At 36.5% G+C, this 20,228-nt stretch overlaps 1 protein-coding gene across 1 annotated transcript in view; it reads right to left on the minus strand.

The window, feature by feature from the left end:
• MALRD1 (MAM and LDL receptor class A domain containing 1) overlaps window positions 1-20,228 on the minus strand; it is a gene marked incomplete at both ends in the record, with an annotated part of 250,796 nt that overhangs the window by 33,698 nt on the left and 196,870 nt on the right. Inside the window, 2 exons of the mRNA XM_082753206.1 lie at window positions 11,389-11,455; window positions 12,516-12,641. Of these exons, the coding sequence (XP_082609332.1) occupies window positions 11,389-11,455; window positions 12,516-12,641 (193 nt within the window). The remainder of the gene's footprint in view (window positions 1-11,388; window positions 11,456-12,515; window positions 12,642-20,228) is intronic.

Genomic DNA, 20,228 nt, shown 5'->3' on the forward strand with positions numbered 1-20,228 from the left:
CCAGAATACAATGTTTAGCAAATTTGAGTTCACAGAATTAGGGTTAATTCAGTCTATCTAAGAAATAATATTAGTTCCCTATTGCTCTTCACATTGAAATCAAATTGTTCTTCTCCCAGCTCCAATTTAAAAAAAAAAACTATACAAAAAAGGGTGCTTAGCCCATGGCATTAACAAAGTTTTTGTTTGTTTGTTTGTTTGTTTGTTTCCCAGAAGCCTCATGAACTACAAATTACTTTCTTAAACCAACGTGAAAAAGAGGAGAGTTTTTCTTTTGATTATTATGGCACCACACCTGTGCTTCTGAAATGTCAGCAGAGCTTTGTATGTTGAAGACTAGCCTGACTACAAAATTTTACAGTTCTCTGCTGTACTTTTTTTTTTTTTTTTTTTTTTTTTTTTTTTTTTTAATACTTGTACATTCTTCACAGTTATAAGAAAAAAATATTCCAAAAAAGATGGCCTGGAAAATTTATGAAAGTAATTGCTCTGGCTTTTGCATGCCAATACCAGCTGTGAGGGCTTTGTTACCAGAACAAAGTAGGTTATTAAAAACGAAAGCTAGAGATTGAAGATGAAAAAGTTGTAAAAGAAGCTCAAATGTCAAAGGCAAGGTTATTGTACTATGCTTTGATTCTCTGGGTTTATAGGTAAATCATATGCCTAATTCCTTCCTGTGCTTAGTCCGTGTTTCATGTACATTTTGAATGAAGTTGTTTTGAAAGACATTCTTACTTTCTGTTCAGTAAATATGAAGTATTTTGCCACATTGTGCTTTAAATGTTCACAAGGGCGCAAAGACCTGTTAGAATATAGAAAATGAGTTGCTATGTTTCTGCTCTGGAAAGGGCACAGGCTTTGTTGTCCATATTACACCCTCAACTAGCATCCAGTATTTAAAACATGTTCAAATTATATTTGTTAAGCGAGTCATAACAGATGGAGTGGGAAAAATTATGAAGACTGTGAAAGCAGAATCAATAATTGACATTTGAAGCAAAAGAGGGAGCAGTGAGATGCAAAAAGAAGAATTATATGGTCAACGCAATGATCAGAAGAGTACTCTCTGCAGCTGCTTTCTGAGGATCAACCTAGCAACCCTGCAGTCATCTAGGCAAGAAGTGACAGTGCTGTAGTAACTGAGGCACATAGTAAAGACAGCTTGGGCAAGAACATTTGTTAGATGTGACTGGTAAGAATGCATTCTAAAATGCTAAATTATCAAAGAATGTGTGAGGTTTAGACACAACCTGCCTGTAGGTAAAAGGGAAGGTTCAGAGTGGAGATTAAATTGATAAAATTCCTATAATAGCACCTGTGCCTCAAAAAATATTTTACCAAATCACCTCACTTTCACCTCTGGAAGCAAAAGGGATGTGAAGGCAACCTCAGTAGATTTCTATGACAATGTAAACACAATATTTATCATATACTAAAATATTAAACAAGTTTGGGGAAATTCTTGTTCCATCTTCCTAAGTCCCAAATAAATTGAACATTAATAAAGTATTAATTTATCAAAAGGGAGGGAGGGAGGGAGGGAGGCTTTAATACCTGATAACATGAGTACCTAAAAACGTGAAAATGCAATTGCTGTAGTTGAAATAACTATATAAAAAATAGAATTCTACTCTATGCAAAACATGTGTTAGCATGTTTTCAATTTAACAACACTTAAAAATCGTTTTGTTTAGCTCCTAGTCATGAAAAGCTGTACTTTCAGTGGCTTGTGCAGGAAAGTCAGGTATGCCAGGACTGCACAATACAGGTTCCATTTTTGAAACTAGTTGTTGGCAGTCATCTTTTTGTTAGCTTCATTTTATTACCCCAATAAATTTTTATTTATGTATTTATTTTTATTTGCTTTTGCTACTAAATGCAGTACCGCAGAAATTTCATCAATGGAAAATACAATAGCTAATAAAGAAAAGTGAGGAAGGTACAAAACTGAAATGTTCTAAATGGAAACAAGGGAACTTACATAGAAATAAAATTATTTTTCTAATATATTAACAAACCAGAACTTGAACATAATTTATGTTAGAATTTAGACAATTCTTCCTGTATAATCTCACCTAGCACTTACATTAAAGAAGCCATTATCACCTATGGCTGGCTCCAATACTGTTTTCTTTTCTAACAGGAACTTTACAAAGATTAATCTATGTGCAAAGGACATAGTTTCATAGGTCATACATAGTTGATACCTGCAGTACATCCAAGGAATTTGTACGGCCTCCAAGGTACTCTAAATATGTACAGTACTAGATAGAAAAATGTAGGAACCTATTTGGGCTCTTTGACAGTCCCCTCTCACTGACCACTAGCAGAATCACCAGTCTGGCTTCCATGTGGCTGGACAGAAGGTGAGTTAAGACATCGTTTGTTTGAGGGTGATTAGGTAGCCATCTGATGACTTTCCAGAAATCTGACATGTGATTTATCTGTGTTATTTGTTATCTAATCTGTCGATGCAAAAGCACACATATTCCAAGTAAACAAAGACAAAACAAAATATTATGTGTCCTGGCCAATTCATTTTCTCATCCACAGAGAAATAGTACAGTTAAATCCAAACTTTTTTCACCTCCATCATTTAAAAGCAAATGATCAAAACATCAGTCTGCTGTAATTTATTCCTGATGTTTATTCTGGAGTAACACTGCTGAGATCAATATTGAAACTCTTGCATGAACCAGCTTACCTTTACGTACTTAAAAAAAAAAATTTTGAAAGTTCACAACTTCAATCCATATTTTTGAAAGAGAAATATTTCTGTACATTGAAAGTATGACTTGCAGACTAGAAGTGGGCAAAATTATTTTTTCTTTAATGTATATGTACTTTTCCTTGGAGTAATATAAAAAAGTCTGTGTGGGAATGGCACATAGTTACTGCTTCCCTCTTAGAGATGCAGCCTGGTAGCTGATTAGAGCAATAGCAAACATGAAAAGATCCTTCCAAGCATTGAGAAAAATCCTCTATGTTAGCATGTGTTTAAAATTAAAATGCATGGAGCTTTCCAGATCAGTCAACACTACAAAAGCCAGGAAGAAAAGTTCAAAAGTTCTTAATTTAGTAGAATTTGCTGCTTTTAGGCAATCCCTTAGCCACCTAGCAACAGCACAAAGGGTATAATTCTTGGAGACTTAAATTCACTGTGGCTGAATAAGAGGGAAAATTGTAAACCTGCAAGATAGCTTGAGGACATTGTAACACCAGGGAGTTTTGTGGGTTAGAGTCATTAGGACACATACCAGGATGTAGTTAGTACATAATAGAAGCTAGCTGTCTTTCCTACACAATTTATATAATAACACATTATCAAATACAGATCTCCACCATCCTCACCTTTCCTCCCACCATAAGCACAGGCATAAATGCATTGAAACCTTCCTCAATGCAGTGAAAGTTCAAAATTCTTAATAATTTTCTTGATTTTATATAGATTTTACAAAAATCTCTAAGTCCCTAACAACTTCTATAAAATATTGTGCATTGTATTAGGTATACTCAACCTGTAGCATCCAGGTACCTCCTAGAGAGATCTCTAGTGATGAGCTGATCCTAAGCAATGAAGTTTTGATAGGCAGACATGCAGAGATAATCTTAGGATATGAGAATACTATATTCAGACAAGGTACTGTTTTCTATTCATTTAAATCTAGAATGACTTAATCTGAAAGGTAAGTAAGAATATCTGAACCTAGAGTGTATTAACAGTTGTTTGATGTCATATATATAATTTATGGGCCTATGAATGGATATACCAAGATGTTTTTAAATTCAAAAAAGCAGCTGCATGAATGTGAAGAAGAAAGGGCTTTAGCACAGTAATCTTTGCAAACCTTGTGTTAATGTTTCCTTCACTGGTATGTAATTCTTCAACTGTTGTCAGGTTTTGTTTTTATTGAAAAGTATTTCTGTGAATTTACACCTATTCCTTCCTGTTATGAGTAAATCAGATTCAAAAATGTTATGATTTTAAGCTTTTCATCTATTTCTCCTACTCTTCAGCATCTGGTGTTCATAGGACTAACCCTTTGTGGAACCCTCATACTTTGGCAAGCATCCAGTATCCAACATTAATTAACATCCTCCCCTGTAAAAACCTCTCTCATTATCACTCAATAAGCATCCTCTCTGACAGATATATTTCCTAGATCCTAAACTTGTCCCTCTTGTAGACAAAACTGTCTCCTGAATTTTAAGTGCAATGATGTTTATAGTCTTGGGGTATAGGTCATTCAGAGGTAAAGGTGCTCTTAAGACATTTTTCTTCATTTAGTAATAATAAAATCTTCCTATGGTAGAAACCTTATTTCACTTTGATTTTGTTTTTAAAGAGGGAATAGAAAATCAAAATAGAAATATAGGATATTTATCAGAGAGGCTGAATGTTTTTAGCATCTCAAGCACTTCTGATACTAAGATTTCTTAGTAGAGGAAAGAGGGAGACAAAAACCAACTGAACAGATTTTTTTTTCCCATAAGCATTCTTATATGCCTAAGTAATTTTCACTGTATCTGCTAAATTATGTCTATTTGCATATACTCTTATGAATAAGATTACATATATACATCATTATGTTTTAATATTATATATTAAAACATAATTTATTTTGATCAAACTCTAAATATAAGTCTCACTTTGATTTTTAGAGTTGCAGTGGGGTTGGTAAAGTACTAATTCAGGAATAAACTATTCCCCTGGTACAGGGAACAATTAAAGAATATTTACAAATTTTAGAAATATTTTAGACTGTAAAAGAAGGGCATTATACCTAGATCACATATATAATGATTCTTTTGTATTACTTGTATTCTTAATGCAAGAATGAAAACATTAATTATTAATGTTTGAGTGTATAAAATTCCACAAACCTCTAGCTGAACTCAACTGATCATTTCATATGTCTGCCAAAAGCAAACACAGAAGTTTTAAACATGACAAATTTATTTTTAAATTAAAACACTTGGTGGAAAAAAAAATCACTATTCCCTCTCTCTCTCTATATATCGGCAGCCATGCAAGAAATATTACTGGGAGATGGCTCAGTTTAGGTTGCATATACTTCTGCTGTTTACATAACTCTACCGCTTTTTTATGAAATGGGAAACATTCCTGAAGAGTTCAATTTCCTGTGATGCTTAGTGTTCTGTTATCCCATATATATTCTTAATGACATGATTGTCTGTCTTGGGAAAGACTATGAAGTCAGAAACATGAAAATCAAGAAGCAATAGGATTACTTAATCAGAAATAAACATCTTGATATCATGAAACTTTTCTGAATAAGATACAAAATGAACAGAAAATAATAAAGGAAATAGAGATTTTAGGAAAGAGTTTTACATAAGCATCAATATACTGTACATTTTATTTCACAATAAGCTGTGTCTTGTTTATTCTGGAGAATAGAGATTTTGTCCTTTCATTCTCAAATTAACCCAACTCAGGCAAACTGAATTTGTTATTTTATCTGCATCAACATCACTTTTCAGATGGCTCTTGGGTAATGGAAGGTTATGAACATGCTTTTCTAAGTCAGCTATGTATGCTTGTATATGTGCTTACATATGTCTAAAGGCATATAAAAATATTCCTTTGTCTTCATTCCCCAGAAGTCAAATCTTAGCATAACATCCCTTTTCAATGTCTTATCTTTTTGACTTCTTGTGATAGTTTTCCTTTTCATTCATAGCTACACCCTTGTTCCATTCCTTCCCTATCTAAAAGTACTTCTGCATGACTAACACTTTCTTTGGTAGATATGTAGGCTCTAAACAGCTTTACCAATTTAGCTATATCGTATTTGTTCAGCAAATCTAAAAGAAAATTCTTACAAAAATTGTGAACTCAGTAGCAGTTTGCTTTGCTTCAGCAGGTTGTAACCCGCAGTGATTCAGCAGCTGTTACACCAGCAATCCTGCCTGCAACTGAGGTGGGAATCTCTGAGATCAGCAGGACAAACAGCTGAAATGGGAATCGTCATCTTCTCCCATTGTAAACTCATTTTAATAATGAATTGGATGCATCTGTCTTGTCACTCTCTGGGCTTTATATTTTCACCAGATGACAGGCTAGATGCTTCCAAGCATTTTATTTTCTTAGTTGGGAATACTTTTTCATGGTATACTTTCTGATATTTAAACAAGTCCCCTACTTTTCGTTTTTAAACACAACTATCAGCATCCCTCCTCAAAAATCCACAGCACATGTTAGAGTAGATCCAAGGGCAAGAGTCTAGAAAAATGCAGTCATTCCTCACTGGAAGACATTGCCCAGACAGGACGTGAAATTTCCGTCATTTGGCACACATGATACTTGTCTGGAAAATGCATTGAACAAGTCTCCTATGACATTATTTAAAGTTGCATGCCACCTTGTAGGGTTTCTTCTCAAAAAAATGTATTTTGCACAGCAGAAGTAAGCACTTTGAAGACAAAATCAGATTCTGAGAAAATGTCTCAACTACTACAAAGTAATGTTTTCATATTTGTAGAATAGTGTTATTGTGCCACTGGGGATAAAATACTGTATTTGTCCATTAAAACACACCAGTTGTGATTAGAATAAAGGGCTCATTTGAGAAAGGAGGAGGAGAGAGGTAAAAAATAGGCGATCAAATAGACTATAGCTTTTCTAAGCAGAATAAGCAAAATCTGAACCAATTATAACCTTGCAAAATATATTCTTTTCTAAAAAGTAAAAAGAAAAGGCAACTCTTTCACAATTATCAATCAAAGCAAACAAACAAAATAATTTAATTTCTGTATTTGGGGCCAGATCAGCATTTAGATACACAACTACAAAGATAACATTAAATAATTATCTATCAATAAAGAGTCCTTGAAATTCTTATCTCTAGAGCTTCATTAGCTAGATGGTACATATTCAAAATTGTTTAATGAAGATGTATTTCTAATTTATAACATGACTGTTTAATTACAGGGCAGTAAATGTAATTACATTTTCTGTTTAAGGATAGAGCTTTCTTAGGCCAGGAATTAATAAAAGCACTCTCTTTATACTCTTTTGTATAGTACACGTACAGTGCAACTACTCTGAATTTTGGTATATTACATAGAAAGTGTTTATATAAAATAAAAGGAATAGCAAGCACTATAATGAGTTTATTATATGTAAGTTTTAGTATGTTTTATATGTGAATATATCTTAATCTTGTCTAATTGGTATGAGAGTTAAAATATTGCATTATTGGTCTGGGAAGGAACATTTTTATACTATTCTCAGTGTGGTTCATTTTGGTGGTGGTGGTGTTTTTTTGTTTGTTTGTTGTTTGTTTGTTGTTGTTTGTTTTTCCAGCACTAATACAGTCTTTGAAGCCTCACCTTTCCATTTCAGTGGGTTACAAAGACACATTTCCCAGATTGTTTCCCTATATTTCCAGAGCTCTGTGGTCTTTATTTTTAAAAAATAAATAAATAACTAACTAAATAAAAATGAAAATAGAGAAGGTACATGTAAAAAGTGAAAAGAAAATTTTGGAAATAAGACCTTTGTATGTACGAAAAATCTAGCATTATTGCTCAAATTATGATTATTTGCATGTGCAACCATATGATTGCCAGCACTAGCCCAGTAGCTACTTGGCTACACATCTACTACAAAAGGGAACTAAGGACAAACAGAAGCCACGTTTTGTGAAATAAGAGTGACCATAGTGTTTGAGTTCCATCGAGTCTGGCAGTCAAAAAGCACACCCAAGAAACAGTAAGAACAAGATAAACATGTTTTACGTGTATTCCAAATACTCTTCCAACCATATAGGAGAAATGAACACAAATGGCTCTCAAACCTATCAGAGAAAACCAGCACAGCCATCAAGCTGGGTTCATTCAAGTAGCAAGCTAATAATCACCTGCAAAGCACCATTGCTCTGCAGACTCTCACTGAGGACATTCACCGCGATAACTTTCTTAAACACTGTGGATTCGCACTGAGGTTACAACATGCATTACCAGCTAAGAAAAGCTATTTTCAGTAACATCAGAAATGACAACAACCCTATATATCAACCCTGTTACCCACTCCAGTAAATGCTGAACTTTTCTAGAGTTCTATCCACAGTTATCTTTTCCACCTGGTCTACTGGTAGCTCTTCATAATAGGATTTTGGAGCTCACCTTCTACCTTCTACAGAACCCACTTAGTTACAAGCTGCTGAAGTCAGGTTCACATCCTTAATATTCATGTTATATATCTAGCAACAATGGAGAATTCATATAAAATTATACAGCACCAAAAGCACTTGAGAAGTAGTAAATGTACAAAATCTCATATATTTATACATATAATCTACTATCAACTCTCAATCTCTTTAAATGTTTTATTTATTTTGCTTAAGCAGCTACTGCAAATTCGTTCTGTTTCCCTGCTGACATATTGAGCTATTTGGAGGAATGTATACAGCTAACTAGTTCAACCACATTGCATTAAAAACACAGAAAAAAAACACATCACCCCTTGTCATCAATAAAAATGCTTTCCAGACACTGTATTTTTTCAATCAAAGTACCTCAGATTGAGATAAAATCAACAGGGATTTGGGTTTTCATAGGACCGTGATGGAGCCTTGAATCAGCCAAAGCTTTGCAATCTGACCAGGCTTTATTTTGCTAAACCAAGTGCCTCAGAGAAGGCCAAAGGCACTTTTTACTTCCAGAGCCAGGTTTTATTTAACAGGAACTAGAACAAAAGTATCTCAAGTAGTCGAAGACCAGAATTCATTGTGTATGCAAAATAGAAAAAGAAAAAGAAGGATATGCCAACACAAAATCTTGCTCTCTGTGTCACTGAAGAGTAAGTCCTGTTCATTTTACTCAAACTCAGTGACTTTTGGGGTCACTTTACCTCCACGGTTACAGCTGGGTATCTAGGAAGTATCTGTCATTTCTGAGTCAGGGCATTATCTTCTGCACTCTCCTCTCTTCAGGATTCTCCTTGCTGTCCCACAGACTTCCTGCCTTTTTTTTTTTTTTTTCTCCTGATCTAGCCTGCAGTCTGGAGTAGCAGTTGCTGTGGAGAATAAATCTCCATACAATTCTGTCATCCTTTTCATCCTTTTTTTTTTTTTTTTTTTACTCTAGAAAAACTGCAGTACTTTTACATTTCTGCATTCAAGATACATTTTTGTTCATTTTTTTCTTTTCATAATGCTGGTGTGGGGGTTTCAAATATACAGAGGTTTATTTCAGGAAAGGCTAACTCCTCTGTTATTATATGTATGCTTAATTCCTTTAAAACATTATAAAGTTTTGATTGGTACTATATTTGGTTTACGTGTCAAAGTTTTGGAAGCAGGAGGGCTTCAGGAGTGGCTTCTGTAAGAACAGCTGACAGGACTGCCCCATGTTAAGGACTAGTTTCAACCGGCTTCAAAAGGGAACTGCTTCTGGCTAAAGCTGAGCTAGTGAGTGATGTTAGTTGTGCCTCTGTGAGAGCAGATTTAAGAAATGGAAAAAAAAACCTGCTGCATAGCACCAGCTAGGAGAGCAAGGAGTGAGAGCCAGCCCTGCAGACCCCAAGGTGAGTGCAGCAGGAGGGCAGGAGGTGCTCCAGGAATGGAGCAGAAGCTCCCTTGCAGCCTATGGAGAGGCCCCTGGTGGAGCAGGCTGTACCCCTGCAGCCCATCAGTCCCACATGGAGCAGATCTCCACGCTGCAGCACCCCCATGGAGGAGTCCCTGGTGGAGCAGGTGGATGTGGCCTGGAGGAGGCTGAGGCCCATGGAGAGGCCCCGGGCTGGAGCTGCCGCTCATGGGGGACAGGTGCTGGAGCAGTTTGCTCCTTGGAGATGGGTGGACCCTGTTGTACGGAGCCATGTGGGAGCAATTCTTGAAGAGCTGCTGTCTGTGGGAAGCCCCTGCAGGATCAGTTCAGGAAGGAGAGCATCCTGTGGGAGGCACTCCTCGCGGAGCAGGGGCAGAGAGTGACAAAGCATTACAGAGCGAATGCAATCTCCTGTGCTACTTGGGGAAAAGAGGTAGAAGAGGGTGGAGGGAGAAGGGAGGGTGTTTTTTGGTTGCTTTTAATTTCTCCCTGCTCTAGCCTGTTAGTAGTAGGCAATAAACTACATGAATCTATGTAGGGTTTGTTTTGCCCATGATGGTAATCGATGAGTGATCTCCCTGTATGTATTTCAGTCCTTGACCCCTTTCTCACTGTATTTTCTCACACAGTTCCTTTTGGAAGGGGGATTGAGAGCACAACTGTTCAACTGCCCAGTAGGGTAAAACCACCACGGGTTTCCCAATCCCTCTTTTTCCTCTGGTTATCCATTACATGTTATCTGCAACCTCCCCCATGTTTTCATTCCTCTTTCTCTCTGTGTACCAGGAAGTTTTGAAACAGCCATCTTGACAAAATTCCAAGCATCTGGCAGAGGCCATTCTCTATGCTATACTACTGGACATTGTTTTGGAAATCTGTATATAATTAACAATGTTTTCTGGGAGTTAAATCAAAGTATTCATATATGAAAGTCATCATGTATGAAATGCCTTTATTTTCTGAGTATGTTATTTATAACATTCTGTCAATCAGCAATGGATACATCTCTCATGAAAGATACAGGCTCTTCAATAACTGAAATTTTGTCAGTAGGCTTATTAACGTGAGTTACCTAGAGACTAAGAGACAAACCTCAATGTCTGGTCATGACTAAGACAGATAGACTGATAAGACAGTCACTTTTCTACTTTTCTAGTAATTTGGCAAACTCTTTGGCAAGATCCACTAAAATACATGAAGGACAAAACTGTGATAAAGAACAACATTGTTTTCTTTGCACTTTAAAAGTCTCCTGTAATTTCCCAGTGGGAAACAGACTGATACGTTGTGTAAATGAAAACTGTCAGATATCTCAAGACACTTTCTAATGATTCTTACATTCCACAACAGAAGTGTTTGTTTGTTTGTTTTCAACATAGAACATTTCCAGAAAAAATACAAGCATATATTTAATGCTTTATAACAGAAATACGGTACAAGTTCAGGCACCAACAAGAATATGGCCTGTTATAAATCTCATCTGAGGGACACAATACCTGCTGTATATAATATATCAATTTTCATAGAAATACATGTTGTTAAATGTGAAGCATAAGACAAAGAAAGGCATCAGGCAAACAGGCTGTCCCATGTAAAGATGGATGAAAGTTACAGAAAATTCTACTGAATAAGTAACATTCTTCTCAAAATACTCTTTCATTCAGCAACTGTAAATAAATGTATGCTAGTTATGGAGACGTTTAAAAATACATTTCTACTGAGTGTCATTTCAGTCCATAGGGGGGAAAAAAATACTCTTTCAACAGTTCCTTTACCCAGTCTGAACTGCAGATCAATCCCCATGAAACTTACTGGCATAAGGGAATGTCATCTTTGATGATGCAGGTTCCTCCATTTTTGCAGTATTCTTCAGGACAGACTACAAAAATAAAAGTAAAAATTTCAATGGAATTCCCCATCTCACCCGAGCATCACCCTCATTATTATATTTATCATTCATTATTATATTTCTCATTTATCATTTCATATCATGAAAAAAAAAAGAATCCATTCTATTTACACGGTGTTTACAGTAACTGGTAAAATACAAATATTTTTTCCAGTTAGATAAATGACTGTCAAATACTACAACAATGTGTAATCACAGCACAACAGTATATATTCTTCTATGGTTTAATATGATATTTATGCATAATAAAAGCAAATGTAATACATTAAATTAAGTCTAATTCTTTGATTTTGAGGTATATGCCACATAAAATCATTTGCTGAGACAAATAAATATAGTTTTATTCATTGTGGACACCTACAGTTTTAAGAAATGTTGGAAAGCCAATTACTTAAAAGATGTGTTGTCTGAAAAAAAAATAGTGGAAGGTTTTTAATTTACTGTCATGAAAGTCTATGAGTTTATGTTCTGTATTCTTCTACATTGAGCTAATTTCTGAATACATTCCTTTTCACTGACAATATTCCTTATCAATCATATTTAACAAGTACATATTCTCTCTGCATTGTAAACTTGTTAAATTTTGCTGTTAAAACATGATGTTTTCTCTCATATTCAAGAACTACTCCCCACACCTCCATATATATAGCAAAGACATAACAAACTTCTGGGCAAGTTATTTTACCAATAAGTCAGAAATGCTGATTTTACTTAGGTGGGTTATTCAAATGGCAAAATCAAGAGTGCCTTAAGAGTGCGCATGTTACAGAGACCTTTTATTTTATTTTTTTATTTAATTTTTTAAACAATGTGTTTATAGCTAAAGAAAAGCCCCTTGTGCACATGTTAACATGTTATTTTCTGTGTTTTTCTCACTATTACTGTTTGACATGTTCATCAGGCAAATTCATGCCTGATGAAAACCGGTTAACAGAGGGAATTCAGTCTAGTTTGTGGGCTGCCTCTGGTTTCATTAATAAACTACTGTATTTTTGTGTTGCTAATGACATTTTTATGGAAAACTAAGTACCTGAACAGCTGGACTCATCAAGACTGAAATCAATGCAGTCTGCAATGCCATCACAACGCTGGGAGACTGCTATGCATCGATTAGTTGACGCGCATAACACAGAACCATTGAAACAATCTGTAAGGGCTGGAAGGAAAAGTAACATGGCAGTTATTGTCAGCTATATTCCCTTTTCTCATTGTTAAAAAGCTATCAGAAAACTTTATTTGTATTATAGTTTATAATCTTGGGTCCACATGACCTTTAAAAGCTTTCGTCTTTAAAGTCGTACAGCTTTATTATTGAGTAGCTAAATAGGTAAACAAACACAGAATACAGATGCTGTTTTTTCCCATGTTGTATTTGTGAAGGAGAGGGGGCATATTTATTCAAAACATTGAAAGAATAAGATGCAAAATGCCAATGAAATCCCATAAAAACTATCACACAACATAGTCAACTCCCAGGCATAATGTAGTTTTAAAATTATGAAGTTAATTTTTAAGCACAAAACAAAAATTGACTTCATATAGTTTCCTCCTAATACAAGAAACAAAATACTGAGATATATTTAATGTATAAAAAGCAGAAAAATGTTATACTAAAAAACCGGAACTTGCACACCTTTATTTTCTTGGGCATTCAGTTGTCTTTTCTAAATTTTTGCAGAATTCTTATGAAAGGAAAATCTTGATGGGAATCATGTAAGCCTCTGGGTACTGATTTATTACTGACTCACTGGTATACAGGAAATACCCAATAGTCCTGAATCGTCCTGTAGAGGATAGCATTGTTTTGTCATTTTATCTAACACAATATTCTCTTATGCTTTCTTGAAGTATTATTTTTAAATGTTTTCGTTTAGGTAATATGAACTGAAATCTTCCACTGTAAAACTAATCCAAATCAGAAGGAATTCTGACTCCATTAAAGTTAGATGTATTCACATTAATTTTGGTTAGGAGAGAAAGAATCTAGAAATATTAACAATACCCCAGTGCCAAATCTAAATTTCATACTACTTTCCTACTCCTGGGTTCAAGAGCCACTTTATACAGCAATGAGCAATCCAGCTTGAACAGCCAGGCACTTGTGCTATAGGATATACCTGTTCCACCCTTAGGTATAGTCTAAATCACTGGCCTACACACTACAAGAGTAAGCTACACTTAAAATGCTGCAGTTGGATTTTAGACTGCAACAGTGGAGTTAAATCCTTCCTATTCTTGCCAGTTTTGATATTCTTACAGAATTATGAAATTGCTCATCTGATTAAGGGTTTGTGGGATCAAACCTTTTAATTATGTGTACTGACCATTTCATAGAATCATAGAATCAATTCAAGATCATCTGCTCCAAACATCACCCTACTACCAATGTCACCAAAAAAACCATGTCCCTAAGCACCAGGTCAAAGAAAAATCTGTAGAAGACTATTAAATTTTGTTTCAAATTTTAATTCATCTTTTAAGAACTTAAAAGTTTTGGCTGATTTTTAAACAATCACAACAATGTTCTACAACTGGAGAAGTCATAATAGAGAAGAGGGAATTTGCTGCTGGTGACAGCAGGATAAAAACAACCACTATTATTTCCTTTTCTAGCACACGTCCAAATGAAAGCTCTCTTTTACAATGCCAAATACATCCCTTGCTAAGTGGAGTCCACACTGTCACTTACTCATGGATATCACATTTTTCCAGTCCCTTCTGTTATGTATGTAGATTCTGTTGTGTAACTCTTCCCTTGCTCTGTCTGCTCTCTGTTCCCTATTCCCTCACTCTTGTCTGCTCTCTATTCCCTTGACCACTCAGTCTCGCCAAATAGGTCTTGGCAGACAGAAAAAAAACAACAGATTACAGCATCACTCCACTTATGTGGTGCTTTCCATGATCCACACTTGTAGCATATCCTACCATCTATCTCAGGATCTTGTCAGCTTTCCAGAATGTAACTGGCAGTCCCATGCCCTCTGCTGCACTTTCCTAACCAAATAATAATTTCATATTTACTTTGTATGCAATCAGATCCAAATCCTTGACAATCTTTGCAATTTGGGGGATGATGTCCCAATGGCATTTGAACTAGTTTTGTAAGTGTTCATTTGCACAAAAATACCCAGCCTGTAAATATAACTGCATGCTCAGACTAGAGCTTCAACAGAAACAAAGTTGGAAATTTGACATAAAGCATGTTTGTAAACTCAACAATTCTTTGTATGTGCTTTAGATCTTACATGCCTGCACACATATTTTGAGGAGACCACAAACGTGGATATAAAGTACTGTTTCTGTTTTGTCATGTATATTATGACTTACACAGAGATTCAGTTCCTGAGCTTTTACTTGCATTGAGGGTTGTGGTAAGAAGAGTGAGTGTCATTCTTTTTGACACTTCTTTAATTCCCCTAGGCCTGGCCTGGCTGCTCTACTCATACTTGAAGTAGAAGATAGAAGAAATACTAATTATTTTTGGTCCATTTATAACTGTTGATCATCAAGGTGGTCTTGATGTATCCCTTTAGCCTGAACAAGCTTGTTGCATTGAGATTTTTATACCACTTACAGAGGGAGCCTTCATAGCAATGGATCTGACTGCGCAATGCTTTGTGCAGATCCAGCATTTAAGAGAAAAAGGATTATAACACTAAATTATTGGTACAGAGATAAGTAATGTTAAGAACACATTTTAAAGATGTTATTTCTCTCATTGCATTAAAACTAAAATTAATATTGATTACTGTTAAAACAGTTGCAAGTAGCCTCAAATTTCTCCTACTAATTATTCTTTACTTTTGTGAAAGGCCTTCAAGTGCTTTTGGGATAAAGATATTAAAGACATTAATAACAGTGAAGATATTAAAGTGAAAATATATTTTCACCTATATATCATTTATCCAGTCTAAATTAAAACTCTCAAAAGGATAAAAATCTCACAGTCCACTTATCATAGAATGGTTTGGGTTGGAAGGGAGCTCAAAGATCATCTAGTTCCAAGCCCCCTGCCATAGGCAGGGACAACTTCCACTGTACCAGGTTGCCCAGGGCCTTGTCCAAACTGTCTTTGAACACCTCCAGGAATGAGGCACCTACAGCTTCTCTGGGCAGCCTGTACCAGTGCCTCACCACACTCTAAGTAAAGAATTCTCTCCTAACCTCTAATTTAAATCTCCCCCACTTCTATTTTAATACCATTCCCCCTTGTCCTGCCATTATCTGACTGAGCAAAAAGTTGCTTCTATTTTTTTTATAAGCCCCCTCTAAGCACTGAAAAGCTGCAATAAGGTCACCCTGGAGCCTTCTCTTCTTTAGGTTGAGCAGCCCCAGCTCTCAGCCTTTCTTTCATAGGAAAGATGCTCCAGCCCTCTGATCATCTTTGTGGTGCTCCTAAGGACCCACTCTAAAGATCAACATACTTCTTGTGCTGGAGGACCAAGCCTGGACACAGTACTCCAAGTGAGGCCTCACAAGGGCAAAGTAGAGGGGGACAATCACCTCCCTTGACCTGCTGGCTATGCCTCTGTTGATGCAGATGGTCCTCTGGTCTGCAAGCGCAGACTTATGGCCCATGTCAAGCTTTTCATCCACCAAAACCCCTACGTCTTTCTCTACAGGGATGCTCTCAATGAGTTCTCCACCCAGTCTGTGTTTTTGTCTGGGATTTCCCCAGCCCAGGTACAGCACCTTGAACTTAGATCAACCATAGTTGCACTTGTTGAACGTTGTTAGGTTCACACGGGCCCACTTTTCAAGCTTCTCTAGGTCCCTTTAGATAGCATCCCTTCCTTCTGTCATATCAACTGCACTGCTCAACTTGGTGTCATCTGCAAACTTGCTGGGGATGCACTCGATCCCATCGTCTATGTCATTGATAGAGGTATTAAACAGTACCAGTCCCAAGACAGACCCCTGAGGGACCCCTCTCATCACTGGCCTCCACCTGGATATAGAACCATTGACCACTGCTCTCTAGCTGCAGCTTCAAGCCAATTCCTTATCCACTGAATTGTTCACATTTCAAATTCATCTCTCTCCAATTTGGAGATCAGGATGTCATGTGGGAATGTGTCAAAGACTTTGCAGAAGTCCATGTACGTAACATCAGTTGGTCTACCCTTGTCAACTGATGAAGTTACTCCATCATAGAAAGCCACCAGATTAGTGGCTTACTAAAGGCAGGATTTGACCTTGATTAAGCCTTGCTGGCTGTCACGTATCACCTCTGTACTGCATTTGCCTTGACATTGCTTCCAGGAGGATCTGTTCCATGATCTTGCCAGGCACAGAGGTGAGGCTCACTAGTGTGTAGTTCTCTGGGTCCTTCTTTCTATCCTTTTTAAAACTGGGAGTGGTTTCCCCCTTTTTTTTTTTTTTTTTTTTTTTTTTTTCCAGTCACCAGGGACTTCACCTGACTTGCAGGATTTTTCAAATATGACGGAGAGTGGCTTGGCAGCTACATCAGCCAGTTCCCTCAGGATGCATCCTTGGGATGCATGTTATCGGGCCCTGTCCAGTTTAGTGAGGTGGTCTCAAACCTGCTCTTTGCTTACAGTGGGAGGGACTTGGCTCCCCCAGCCATGATGACTACAGTTTCAGGGAAATGAGAGACATGGAAAGGCTGGCTGGCAGTGAAATCTGAGGCAAATAAGTTATTGAGTACCTCAGCCTTCTTCATGTCTGTTACCAATTCTCCCTTCTCATCTATCAGACGGGGTACACTCTCCTTTGCCTTTCTTTTCTGGCCAATGTACCTATAGAATCCCTTCTTGTTATGTTTTGCATTCCTTGCCAAGGTTGGTTCCAGCTGTGCCTTGGCTTTCCTGATCCCATCCCTGCACATCTGGACGGCATCCCTGTACTGTTCCCAGGCCACATGTCCCTGCTTCCACTGCCTATGCAGTTCCTTATTGTGCCTCAGTTTTCCCAGTAGGTTCCTGCACAACCATCCTAGTTTTCTCCTCACTTTCTTACACAGGGGGACTGAGAGTTCTTGTGTTCCAAGAAAAATAACCTTAAAAAGTTGCCAGCTCTGTTTAGCTCTTTTGTTCCTAAAAACAGTGTTCCAGGAGATCTCATCCACTAGGTCTTTAAATAGCTTGAAGTTCACTCTTCAGAAGTTCAGGGTCCTTTGTTCTTCACCAGGCCCGTATTCCTTGAGATCACAAACTCAACCAGGGAGCAGTCACTACAGCCCAGACTGCCTCCAATCTTAACTTCTCTAATGAGCTCTTCTGCATTGGTACACACCAGGTCCAGTTAACTCTTATTCTCTGGCTGGTCTATTATATACCACTTGAAAGTATATAATTTTTAATATTTACAAGGTAATTAAAATTTAACAGAACTACAACAAATATGTTTTAGAGCACTTTGGAGTACTACAGAGAACTGAGAAATCATTGTTTATTCCTTGCTATTAGCACATGGGTTAGATGTTATTGCATCCTGTGGAAAATACACACGTTAATATACATGTATTTATTTTATACTCTTACCATTATAATCAACCAACTTAAAAAATAGATTAAATAGGTGAGATAAAGTGCTCTTCACCATAGTTGTCAGTGAGAAGAGGGATGGCCAAGTAGAACATCTATAACTGGAAAACAATTCCAAGATTTTTTTGTTAAAAGCAGCTAGTAACAAAGTCTACCATGTTAGTAAGTATAATACGGTATTAGCACTGTACAACTTAACTGCTGAGTAAATGCTACAGGAAATTCTGCCTGCATAAATCTCTAAATCATGCAGAAAAGCATTCCTGTGGTAGAAATGGTGGTTGTAGTAGAGATCTGACTAAAGCATTTTTGTTTGTTTTCCTTTGTGCTGGCCTACTTTTGCACTTTATACTTAATTTTGGCAGGACATGGAAGATAAATCTCTCTGATGAATTCCTGGAATCAGAAGTCAGAACACTTTTGAACATTTATTGTTACACTTAAATGAATGAAATTGTTAAGAGACATGGAATACACATAATGGAAAGCGTCAGCAATTCCCAAATTTAAAATTTCTAAGATTATCAGGAAGACATGATCTTCACCAAGAAAACATAAACCCACAGCCTGCTGCTGAAATCCTACTCTGTGTTCATAACTGCTTAAGAAAAAGAATAAATCAATTTCAGGTCTCTCCAAAATCTGAAAAGAAACCTCACAGTCTATTATTACAGTACATGTAGACTAGAGTTACTAGCATAGCACTCAATGATTTTATAGATTATGCAAATATTTCAATACATGTATAACAAATTTTTTTTAGTATATTTCCTTTTCCTCTCACTCATTTTCCCCATTGACAAACTTACATGGCATTTCACAAGTTAAAAGTAGAGAGCTAGAGATGAAATTATGTGCTTTCATAGCATATACATTTCGGTGGGAGAACTGAGTGCATGGCAGTAATCACCTTTTCACTGATTCCATTCCAAATCACTACTAACCACTTACTTTTTGCTTTGCCCTGCAACCAATACCTTCATAGAAAAACACAAGTTGCTGCTTTTGTATTCCCATCTCATATTGTCAAAACTTACACGTTTGTATCCTCAAAACTGAATATTGGAGTAGCAATGTGATTACAGATGTGACAGAGTTCCCACCTCACATACAGTTCCAAGGTTTATAATAACTACAGAGAATTTTTGTTCCTTGAATAGACCAGGAGTTCATTTCCCCTCTTTGTCTGGGCATTGCTTAGAAGTCAAAGGCAATGAAATGATATCTCAGTTGTTTGGAAGCACACATTAGCTACTCTGGTCTGGCATTGGGATGTACGTGTAATGGGATAGAGCAGAGAGGTCTCTACTAGAGGAGGGGCTGAGGAGGAAACAAGATAGAATGAAGATAAATTAAGAGGTGTGTATTTGATCTTTAGGGCAATTAGAATTTTCACATGCTTTTGGGGCACACAGACTTTAAAGCCTCTTAGAAAATCATATTTTTCACCAACAAAACCATGTATACAGATAGGCTGCAAAGTCCATGCTATGTATACAGAGGCATTTTTAAAAGAAATTGCTTGTGTACTGTATATTCCTTAGTTTTGATCTAAATGATTAAAGAACTGTAATTTCTAGCTTACTGGAAACTGATATTTTACTATTTATTTATTTTATTTTTTTTTTAGTTCTAATCAGGTGAAAAATAAAAAGTTAAAAAACAAAAACAAAAATGTACAGAATTAAAAGATTAGAAAAGAATGCTCTCCTATGTGTAAAAAACTATGTAGCTAATTATTTTGGCTTTCTTGTAATGAAACATCTGGTCAAGCACTGATACAGGCTTCCTATAGAGGTGGTGGATGCCCCATGTTTATCGGTGTTCAAGACATTTAGACAATGCCCTCAGTAATGTACTTTAACTTTCGGTTAGCCCTGAAGAGGTTACGTAGTTGGACTAGATGGTCTTCCAACTGAATTATTCAATTTGGCTTCAGTTCATCTGCCAAAAATGAAACATTCTGAAATGGGCAGATGCTCACTTTTGTGTCTATCTGAAACTTCATGGTGTCTTTTTATAGTTACAGTTCAGAGCCTGTTATTCTTGTTTTATTGTAGGCCATTCTCCTTGGTCAGGGCACAGATTGCTGCTACTAGATGAACAGACTTGCTTTTGAAATCCTTGAAAGAACAGGAGTTCTGTGAATGGTACTGAATTGCAGAAATCTCTCTGTCATATTGTAAAGACATGAGGCAATGAAAATGCAACTCACCGATCTATGGAAAACAGTGGAA

This window comes from Aythya marila (assembly GCF_965140915.1).
Source record: "Aythya marila genome assembly, chromosome: 2".
NCBI classification, from domain to species: domain Eukaryota; kingdom Metazoa; phylum Chordata; class Aves; order Anseriformes; family Anatidae; genus Aythya; species Aythya marila.